Here is an 11,992-nt window from a genome sequence, read left to right on the forward strand (position 1 = left end):
GTTTATGTTGTAATACCTCATTTTAACCAATTGAAAGTCAACCTATTCAAAACAAGAAAGTTTAAATTCAATACACGACAATCACATTTGACAGATTACCAACATTAAAATAGAAAATATACCATTGACAGTTTCAACATAACCTAAAATATAATAAAAAGTGATGTATGATAGCACATGTTTAGAGATTAACATTTTAATAGTGAATTAATTCAATAAAGTATCACATACATGTTTAGTTGTTCAAAAAATTGACGTAAGTTAAAATGTAAAATTGTATAATAATAGAAAGTGTTGTAAAATTAATAACTTTAGGAACTCCTGAAGATGCTCCGAAAGGAGTGAAACCGGTAGAGTGATAATAAACACATTTCACCTTTAAGTGCAAAATTTGTTTAATTGAATTACCCAGGTGAAAAGAAAACAAAAATGAATATTAATTCTTAGAATAGGCCAAGGAGTATATGAAGTATATTAGTATATGAAACTTGTAATGGATAGTTTATATCGGCCCATACCACAAATATGCATCCTTTCATTTATCTTTTTTATTTATTTAAAAAAAAATTCTCTTTCTTGTTTCCATTTTCAGAAAGTATTTTTTTTTTGTTTTATGGCATCCTTGGGATGCATATGGTATGCGAAGAAAGGGCACTTTATTTCCACAACAACTCCTTGTCTCACTAAACCGTCTGTACTTGCATCTATGAACAATCCGCACGTTTCTACCTTTATATTATCCTGTTCTTCTAACTGATGTACAGCCTTAGATCTACTTACTGCATCACGCGATTGATGCGACAAACTTGTAAACTTTACGACAAATTACAACAAATTAAGTGATAATTAATGCAATAGTTTTTTTATTCAAATCGCCAGATGTAGTGCCAACTTGACAGACGTGTCAAATACCTTAAACTAGTACTCCACTGATTCCTTTATTCTCCCGGAATATTTCTTGTCACACTCTATCGATTCTCTTACTAGGAGTGGGCTATGAGCATGGTGTGGAGTATTGCTTACCTTTCTTTGCTCTTCATCTTTGCTCTTGCAGTTTCACTAAGATTTTTTTTCATTCGTAACTGTCTATAAAATATTTCGCACCATTATTCAAATCTCCTAAAACTTGTTTATTGATTATATCGTTCGAAATAGTTCCTAAACGTTTTTGAGAATCCAAACTATTTAACATATTTCTTCACTTTCTCAATGCAATCCTCTTCTTTTAGTATTAATTTCAACGTCATAAGTGTTTTCCTGGTTCCAAACCTATTTTGGAGATCTTTTTCGTTTCCCCATTGATGATTTCAGTCAGACATAAATTGCATGCAATAAATGTTCCATGTAAACGCACCATAATAGTCTTGTTGCAACACCCATTTAACGGGTCTCCAACCAAGTCGGATCGTATCGAAAGCTCAATAGACATCAATAAAGTAATAAATTACGTTAAACTATCCGACGAAAATATTTCTTTTCCGCATAATTGAGATTTTCTAATATCATACAAAGAAGACGTTTAACTATTGTGTAACCATTGCACAATCCTAATTTATTCCCAACCGAGATAACGTCGGCGTCAAGTGGCTTTGTAATCACAGCAGGGGTATTTATCACGTCGTCGTCGTTGGTGCAAAGGCTCTTCCGCCACGCTGTGTCCCTCACGATTCTGGACTCAGTACAGGCCACTCCGGCGTTTGTACGCCACAAATTGCCGTTCGCTTTGTGTGTTTTGCCAGAGAGCTAAAGCGTTCTCGTCGTGAACGTCAAGGTTGCCGCCGACGGCAATGCGCCTTTGTCATCGAGCGATTTTAGAGCTTCCTATGGCCACGCAGCCGGTTTAAGTAACACTTTGTCGACAACGGATTTGTGGTGGTTATATTCGAATTGAAATCGAGGCATGTAGCGTTATCGTTGATCTCACGCACGTAACGAGAAGGCGAAGAAAATTATGGGAGGAAGAAAGATACGAGGCTTATTCACGTTGTTGTAATTAGAAGTCGACGGGGTTCAGATTCACGTTATTACGAAACTTTCCTGTTATGGGAATTACCGAAAATTGAACGCAACATATCTCGGCGTTAACGAATTCGTTGCTATTATGTGATATATAAGTATAGGTTAAAAAAAATTAATTAGGGCGCTTTAAAAAAAATGAGTAATCTTTTTTGTGATACAGAAATATGAATACATACATGATTCATTAATTACAAGTTTCTGTGTGCCTTACGGACAGAAAGCCGTCGAGAAGGCGTTATTAATTTTAATAGATATCCACGGACGATGATGTCATCATCAGCTTTTGACTTGCACGGTCGTCCGATGATCAAGTTGGTCGCGGCGCGGATATTAGGACCAACTTTACCTAAAGTGTAATTAATTATAATGACCGCGACGCGGGCGTCGTTTATCTCGGAGAACTTTCCGGGCACTTAAAACTCAATTAAAGCGCCGACAGAGAGGGCGGAAGGAATCAGCTCGGGATGAAAAACTGAAAAAACTCTCTTCGGGGGCGGGTTTACCACCGTCTCGAGTTTGACCGGGGCGACGTCGTTTTATGTGCGCCAGACGTCTGACCTCCGCGTTTTCTCTAAATTTCTTATACCTCACGTTCGGTAATCAACGCCATCCTTAAATATTAATAATAGGGTTCGCGTGAGAGATAAATCAGCAACGACAGGCTTCCATCAAAGTTATAATAAAAAATGTTTATTACATCTTTTAGTAAAATGAAGAAATTATCAATTAATTATTAACCTTCGAGCGGGCGCGCCCGATTTTATAAACCGAGCGGGCGCCTGTCATAAATTTTTTGTAATTCGCGACGGTAATGAAAGCTCTAACAGTACTCAAACGGATGCTGTAATGAGACTCCTTACAGCATCCGATGCTATAATGAGATTTTAGTAACATTTTATGGAACCAGTTCAAGTTGGTGACATTGGGTCATTAACTTTTCTAGTTGTCAATGTGACAATTTTTTTCTATGGATGTTTAAACACGTTCTTAGAATCGAATACAAGGTCCACAATGATGAGTATATTGAACACTGAGCAATTTCTCTTATTTTGGGAGGTGTACATGAAAGATTTTTTTCAGGTGAATACATTTTGTGTTTTGACAGTTTCTAATTGTCAATATAAATTTCTATTTTCAAGTGTTACGGTGTTACCAACTGCTACATACCTATTTCCCTACATTGATAAAATTTATTTTATTTTTGTTAAAAAAAAGGATAAAAACGCGAATTACAAAAAATAGCATAAAAAACACGTTTCATAAGACTAAAAGCACTCATTCATTAAAAATGAATGAGTGCTTTAATCAAAAAAATGATGCTAGAGTAAAAATATTTAATTTATGTTAAACAATTGTTAAAAACATAAAATGAAATCAATGAAATCGATTAATTTTTGAAATCTAACAACATTTACAAACTACATACGGGAATTTCATACATACAGTGTGCGGCAAAATTATGGAACATATTCAATAAATTGATAACAAATTTTTTTTGCAAAAATGCCGAAACGGGTCAATTTTGGTTAATCATAACACACATTATGACACCATATTCACTTCCTAACAATCATTTTTTTATGAGTTATGACGTCATCGGCATTTTTTTTAAATGGCACCATATGCATTTGTTTACAGAATCTGAAAGGATATTTTTTTCTGCGACCAACGATGTAAATATCGATATGGGTTACATAAGGAAAATTTTGAGAAAATTAGCTTTAAAGGTACAAATTTTATTTCTTTTTGTGAACGTAAAAATAGCCTTACACATGGGTAACCATGAAAACGCTTTGTTTGGTTTTAATAATGTCTATTCAAAAACGTCAAAATTAGTTTAGTGAGTGTTTAATTGAATTGAAACAATTTTTATAGCGATTATGTTGCGAGTGTATAATTATAATTATGTTATTCTCCTCTCTTAATGTTATTCTTTTCTCTTAATGTTATTCTTTTCTCTTAATGTTATTCTTTTCTCTTTATTTTAAACTCAGTCATTTTCTTTTCTATTAATTAACCAAAATTGTGTAACATGATTCTTTTCCTTACTTAGCAATATTGGTCGACAATCCTATCTTTCCTTTCTTTCTTTTATTCCTTGTCTCTATTTCGCAATTACGAATTTAGGTAATTTTAAGTTAGTTGTAAGCAAGTTGTTAATGTAATAAGAAGTAAGCACGTCAATAAACTGTGGAGCGTTAGTTCTGTCCATACTTTCAAAAAAAACCTCGTCAGCATCCCAAAATCTACGTTGGGTAAACCATCCCCAACATATTTTGGTGTCAGGTGTGGGGTGTGCAAAATATAAGAGGTGATACGAGGTATACTAATCAAACTCTTATTGGAGTGTGGAAAATTTGGTGGGACAACCTAAAGCAAGGAAAAGCGAAGGGTATCCGAGTACACCAAAAGGAGGACCAGAACTACGAGGGGACTCGTAAAAATCATCCACGTCATCATCAACGCCCAGGACGCATTATTACCGGAAGTTGCTGCCAACTCATCAACGACGCCATCATCAGCGCCACCTAGCATAACTTCATCAATTCCAGCCATCATCAGCGCCGCCTACTGTGAACGTCAATACCGAGAGACGCGCGCAACACCAACAGTAAGTCAATTGTTGTACTTTCATGAGAATATTTTGATGAATTTGCGAAGCCAAACAAAAAAGTTGAATTTTCCACCAGTATCTCAAAATTTAAATCAAAACTCACATATTGTTTCAAGGGTTTATTCTCCTCCGAATTCAAATAATTTAGATGACAATATGACCGAATCGAAACTCGACATTAATATGGCTCTTAAAATAATACCCGAATTCAGTGGTAATCGATCGGAATTTCATAAATTTGTGTCATGTTGTGATATTATGAGTACATCTTTAACATCCGATGCCGACAAGGCGTTACTTGCAAAAATCATAATTACAAAACTTTCGGGTCCAGCTTATCACTTGATTAAATACAAATCTGTTACTAAATGGGCCGATTTAAAGGTACTGCTACAAGAACAATTTTTAGAGTCCAGGTCAATTGCACAACTTCAATTGGAATTATTGAATTGTCGACAAGGCAATAACGAAAGCGTTAGAGATTTTGCGAACAAAATTGAACAATTACTTAACGACTTAAATGACGCATGTATAGCGAGCCAAGGGCCAGAATCCGCAACTCTTATTCAAAATTTAAATCAAAAATCCGCTTATCAAGCATTCACACAAGGTCTTAATTACCAATACAAAGTTCTTATTAAAGCTTCGCGATTCACTACCCTCACTGAAGCAATTTCGGCCGCAGTTGAGGAGGAACGTCTCAATAATGTATTGGGTCATAAAAAAACTGAGAATAAATCCACGGGAAGATCCAAATGTCATTTTTGTTCAAAACTAGGTCACCTAGAAAAGGATTGTTTTATTAAACGTAATCAAACTCAAGGTGCGCATGCACAAATTCCTAGCATTCCTTACAAGCGCGAAATAAAACAAGAAACTACGGTAAACACGATCACTTGTGCATATTGCAAAAAATCCGGTCATCACATTCGCGAATGTTATAAAAAGAAACGCGCTGACGAATTCAAACGTCAACAACCACGCGTAAACACGGTTGAAACAGATTCTAATTCGAATTCGGGAAACTTGATGGCGACGGCCGGAGCTTTAGGCAATCCGAGCCGTCCACATTATTAGAAGCCTATCCGACGTCATTAATTCAGAATTCTTCTATTCCTTCTTATAAAATTAATATTGTAACGAAAACAACCTTAGATGAAATAGAACTCTGTGCAGATATCACTCCTAAACCTTTAAAATTCTTAATTGACAGTGGTAGTCAAGTTACAATCATAAAAAGGTGCTGTGTAAAGGAAGACACTGTATGCCATCTAAAATACAAATCGGAATTAAGAGGCATAGGTGATAACCCTATATTCTCCTACGGCATATGCCATGCAAAATTCTTCATTGGAAACGAAATCGTCCCTCATACAATTCATTTAGTCCCTGACGATTTCCCTATTACGTCTTGCGGAATATTGGGAAAAGATTTTTTTATGAAATATAAAGCAAAAATCGACTACGAACGAAGACAGGTAGATTTTAAGATTTCCGTTCAAACTATCTCCCTACCTATGGTAGAAGTGGCATCGAATAATGTGGTAAAGTTACCGGCAAGAACTGAGTCGATAGTTCACGTCAAAACAAGTGCAACATCTGAATCTCTATGTCTTTCAAATGAAATTAAAAATGGATGTTTCATCGGAAACTGCATAATCAAACCAGAAAACGGTTATTGTTATGTTCCAATTGTAAACAGTAATGAACACGAAGTTCAAATTGGAAATCCTAATATTGAATTTATCGATCTTACTCAGTTTGACATACTAAGTTTTAATTCCTCTGATACTACCTGCGAAAGGCTACAAATCTTAAAAAATTCTATTCGAACAGATCATATGACTCCTGAAGAATGTGAAGGCATTCTAAAAATCTGTAAACAATTTCATAGTATTTTTCTTTTAGAAGGTGATTCTCTTCCATATACGAGTTTAGTTAATCATTCTATACCGACTCAAGATGAAATTCCAGTAAATATTAGACCCTATCGATTGCCTCATCATCAACAAGAACAAATAAAAACGCAAATTGATTCCATGTTACAAAATAACATAATCACTGAATCCCAGTCACCATATAATTCTCCTCTTTTGGTAGTTCCCAAGAAGAATGATCTTCATGGTAATAAACAGTGGCGAGTAGTGGTAGATTTTCGAAAGCTGAATGAAAAAACAATATCCTCAGTTCATCCGTTACCAAACATCACCGAGATTTTGGATCAACTCGGAAATTCAAAATTTTTCAGTTCATTGGATTTGGCTTCCGGATATCACCAAGTGCGCATGTCACCTTCGGATAAACATAAAACCGCTTTTTCCACGGCATATGGCCATTATGAATTTAATCGTATGCCATTTGGACTCAAGGGAGCACCAGCTACTTTTCAAAGATTGATGAATTCTGTATTAGTAGGGTTACAAGGAATCAAATGTTTTGTATTCTTAGATGATATAATTATCTATGGGAAAACACTTCAAGAACACAACCAAAAATTAACTGAAGTATTCGAACGATTAAAAAAAAGTAATTTACGTTTAAAACCGGAAAAGTGTGAATTCCTGCGGCCAGAGTTAATTTATTTAGGCCATATAATAACCGAAAATGGTACGTACCCGGATCCGACTAAAATTGATTGCGTTAAGAATTATCCTGTACCACAAAACTCCAAAGAAATAAAATCGTTTTTGGGATTAGCAGGTTATTATAGGCGTTACATACAAAATTTCGCTAAAATTTCTTTGCCATTAACAGAATTGCTCAAGAAAAATGTTGAATTCAATTGGTCACCCTCTTGTTTAGAAGCTTTTGTAACACTTAAAGAAAAATTAAGTACAGCTCCTCTTCTACAATACCCGGACTTTTCGCGTGAATTTCTCCTTACTACTGATGCCAGTAATTTTGCTGTGGGCGCAATTCTTTCCCAGGGAAAAATTGGGAAAGACTTACCTATAGCATATGCTTCTCGTACACTGGCTAGAGCAGAGAGAAATTACAGTACAACGGAACGTGAATTGTTGGCAATCTGTTGGGCTGTAAAGCATTTCAGGCCGTACCTTATTGGAAAAAAGTTTTGTGTCATTACCGATCATAAACCTTTAACGTGGTTATTTTCCGTAAAAGATCCAGGGAGTAGACTTTTAAAATTCAGGTTGAAACTTGAGGAATACGAGTATGAAATTATACATAAACCGGGGAAACAAAACACAAACGCCGATGCCCTTAGCCGTATTCCAACTCTTATTAATGCCATTACACGGAGTCAATCAAAACCCAACTACGAAGATTTTATTTCTAAATCAAATAACAGATTAATTTTAAACGAGAAAATAAAAGACAGTCATGAAAATATTGAATCCGCTTCTGCGTCTTGTGTACGGGTACATTTCATAACAACTAATCCTCGTGTAAACGGTATCATGTTCGAGAAAATGCAACTCGATGCAGAAACGATTGATAAGTTTAATTCTACAACTGTAGTACAACAATCCGTAACTCGAGTCAACATGAAGGATATTGAATTCCTATTAATAACGACAAAAGAAAAACTTACTAACGAAGAAATGTTTGATTCAGTCAAAATTCTTGCGGATTACGTTCAAAGAAATAATTTAATTAATTTAGCCTTGGTAAACTTCACTAAGTATCCACCTTATAATAATTTTAAAATCAATATCATACGATCAATGTTACGGTATATCTTTCAAACGATAACTAGCGTAACTTTAACAATTTATCACAATAATGTCAGTGACATCGGGACAGAGGAAGAGAAACTAATAATTTTTAAAGAATACCATACTAACCCTTTAGGAGGACATCAAGGTATCGCAAAGACTTATAAACGCATTAGAAAACATTACAAATGGCCCAAAATGTTAAAAGATATAAAGAACTTTATTAAATCATGCGGTAAATGTCAGCAAAATAAATCAGGTAAACATACGAGAATGCCTTTAGCGATAACAACAACATCTACTAAACCTTTTGAAAAGGTTTTCTTAGACATCATGGGTCCTTACCCGGAAACGGAAGCGCGAAACAAATATATTTTGACATTCGAAGATGATTTAACGAAATTTTGTGAAGCAATTCCCCTTCCAAATCAGGAAAGTTACGCTATTGCGGAAGCATTTGTTACATCAATAATTTGTAAATTTGGAACGCCAAACTGCGTATTAACAGATCAGGGTGCAAATTTTTTAAGTTCAATATTTAAGGAGACATGTAAAATTTTAAAGATTACTAAAATCCAAACAACAGCATACCACCCACAGTCAAACGGCAGTCTCGAACGTTCGCACCGAAATTTAACAGAATATTTAAGAAATTTTGTTGACAAGGATAAAAACAACTGGGATACATGGCTTCCTTATGCATTATTTACATACAATACTTCCGTACATTCTGCTACGAATTTTACACCGTTTCATTTATTATTTGGTCATGAAGCAGAAATTCCCTCTTCCTTAAAGAAAATACCCGAAATATGTTACAATTACGATTTGTACCAAAATGAATTAAAAGCTAGATTGCAGCACTGTCATGAATTAGCGAGAGAAAATATGATAAAAAATAAAGAAATATCTAAAACACTTTACGATAAATCAGTAAACCCATTGACGGTAAAATTAGGTGACAAAGTTTTGTTACGTAACGAAAAACGGAAAAATAAACTTGACAAATTATATAACGGTCCTTATAATGTCATCGAAATTAACTCTCCAGAAAATTCAACTATACAAATTGGTAACAAAAAAGTTAAAGTGCATAATAACAGATTAAAATTGTTTCAAACTATTAATCAAAGATAATCATTTCAGATGCTGATACTAATCCTAATCTCTATAGTGGTCGCCACGCCGGAGCAGGGATTTGAGATAAATCGAATAGAATCAAATCCTGGCCTCTATTTTGAACAAATACACGCCTTATCTCTTTACAACACTGTTTGGAAACTGTATAACTCAATAGATCTTAGAAGTTATAAAGAACTGTATCAACTAGTCACTGTTAGTTCCTTAAAAACCAATGAAATTTGTAATAGTAATAGAGAGGTACTTCCTGATCAATTTTGTTACACATTCACTTCTGTAATGAATGCGACTCTTGAAAGATTAAAACAGAATGATCTTCTTGTAGCTGACCTTTTAGCCACTACTAATAATAATGTAAGAAACAAACGGGGTGCAGTTAATATTATTGGCGGAGCAGCCAAATTGCTTTTCGGTACATTGGATGCTGAAGACGGTGCTATGTTCAATAAAAAGATTAATTATTTAGAGGAAAATCAAAATAAACTCATTGAGTTATCAAAATATCAAGTGTCGACTTTCGAAAGTGCCATGAATGCCTTGAACACTACTAAGAATAATCCTATTTACCGGAAATTACAAACTAAATTAGAACATATTACAGATTATATCGAAAAAATATCAAATTCTGTTAATAATGCCACCGCAAAAATAAAGCTTTATCAAACTATTGACGAAAGTGTACTACTTTTCGATTTACTTGCAAATCATTTTAGTCAATATCAAGGTAATTTACTAGAAATCCTTATAAATGCCCATCAAGGAATTATCCACCCTTTGTTATTAAGCCCAGCAAAATTAGTTTCGGAACTGCAGAAAATTCAAAATTTAATTCCCACAGATTCGACCTTTCCAGTCACTCTCATTTTAGCAAATTCTCATGAATTGTACAAACTTTTGAAACTGTCAGTATATCGAAATGGAGAAATAATATATTTCATAGTGCGTGTACCATTAACCAACCGCGACGTTTACGATTTAGTAAAAGTGACAAGTCTCCCAGTGCGTTTAGATAAAGATTTATTTAGTTTTATTGTGCCATCGAAATCGTATTTAGTAATAGATAATAATAAGCAACAATTTTTTCAAACTGATATAGATTATGTTAAGTCATGTATTACTTTAAATGAAAAATTACTTTGTGAACAAAAAGAACCTTTACATTTCGTAGCTGCCAGTGAGAACTGCGAAATATCAATTTATAGTAAAAGTAAAATATCAGAATCATGCGACAAACGATTAATACATTTATTACACCCTTTATTCGTAAAAAATGAAGCTCCAAATTCTTGGATTTTTGCAGCCCCTAAGGCGACATCCCTACAAATAAATTGTAAATTTAGTAAATCGTCGATTGAATTAAATAACACAGGAATTTTAAATCTACAACCAAAATGTGTAGCTTATGCTGACAATGTAATTTTACAATCATTTAACGAAATTAAGCAAATTACAAATTTTATTACTCCTTTTATTCCAAAAATTAATATGACTGAAGCGTTTTGGAAGTCAAAGATAAATTTTGCTAATGTTCCCAAGTACAATTATTCGTTAATGTCAAATAACTTAATAAGTTTAAGTAAATTTAGTGTTAGTTTAAGTCATTTAAAAGATAAGCAAAAAGAATTAGTTCCAAATGTTCACGATGTACATCATTATGTATCCATTTATGTATTATTGATAATTTTTATAATTGTTACCATTGTAATAATAGTATTGCGAAAATTAAAAAAAGAAAAACCTGTAGACGTAGTACAGCCTACTCAAAATTCTGCCGAATCCGTAGATACAATAGAAATTTGCAGCAACCCTTCCTACAAATTTCCTAATTAAGGGGGGACGTGTTGCGAGTGTATAATTATAATTATGTTATTCTCCTCTCTTAATGTTATTCTTTTCTCTTAATGTTATTCTTTTCTCTTAATGTTATTCTTTTCTCTTTATTTTAAACTCAGTCATTTTCTTTTCTATTAATTAACCAAAATTGTGTAACATGATTCTTTTCCTTACTTAGCAATATTGGTCGACAATCCTATCTTTCCTTTCTTTCTTTTATTCCTTGTCTCTATTTCGCAATTACGAATTTAGGTAATTTTAAGTTAGTTGTAAGCAAGTTGTTAATGTAATAAGAAGTAAGCACGTCAATAAACTGTGGAGCGTTAGTTCTGTCCATACTTTCAAAAAAAACCTCGTCAGCATCCCAAAATCTACGTTGGGTAAACCATCCCCAACAATTACTTCGTGTATTTTTGGATTGTTTTCTGTGTTGTAATTGTTTGTTTGTATTTTTTTTCTGTTTTATGTTGTTTAGTTTTGTATTAGTTATTTTACAAATTTTATTTTTTTTCGAACAAAAATATAGTATTACCCTTGCGTAACCATGTACGTTGTCATGGTTCTTTAATTTTTTATTCTCTATTAAAAAACACTAATAATTTAAGTTTTAATGTGCAAGGTTTAATATTTAAAGTTATTTAATGTCCGTAGAATATGAATTATGTTATAAAAAAGAAATAAATTCTGATTCTAATCATTTAATCAATTG

At 33.7% G+C, this 11,992-nt stretch overlaps 1 protein-coding gene across 1 annotated transcript; it reads left to right on the forward strand.

The window, feature by feature from the left end:
* Positions 1 to 3,903: 3,903 nt before the first annotated feature.
* On the forward strand, positions 3,904 to 11,609 carry LOC139429056 (uncharacterized). Its single transcript, XM_071194498.1, has 2 exons — positions 3,904 to 4,630; positions 9,457 to 11,609. Exon 2 carries the CDS (start codon positions 9,457 to 9,459, stop codon positions 11,278 to 11,280), a length of 1,824 nt encoding a protein of 607 aa, XP_071050599.1. The 5' UTR covers positions 3,904 to 4,630; the 3' UTR covers positions 11,281 to 11,609.
* The last annotated feature ends 383 nt before the right edge of the window (positions 11,610 to 11,992 follow it).

This window comes from Onthophagus taurus, chromosome 1 (genome assembly GCF_036711975.1).
Source record: "Onthophagus taurus isolate NC chromosome 1, IU_Otau_3.0, whole genome shotgun sequence".
Taxonomy (NCBI): Eukaryota; Metazoa; Arthropoda; class Insecta; order Coleoptera; family Scarabaeidae; genus Onthophagus; species Onthophagus taurus.

What these genes read in the sequence shown, in the direction of transcription:
- LOC139429056 (XM_071194498.1), top strand. Translation starts at nt 9,457, where the DNA reads ATGCTGATACTAATCCTAATCTCTATAGTGGTCGCCACGCCGGAGCAG.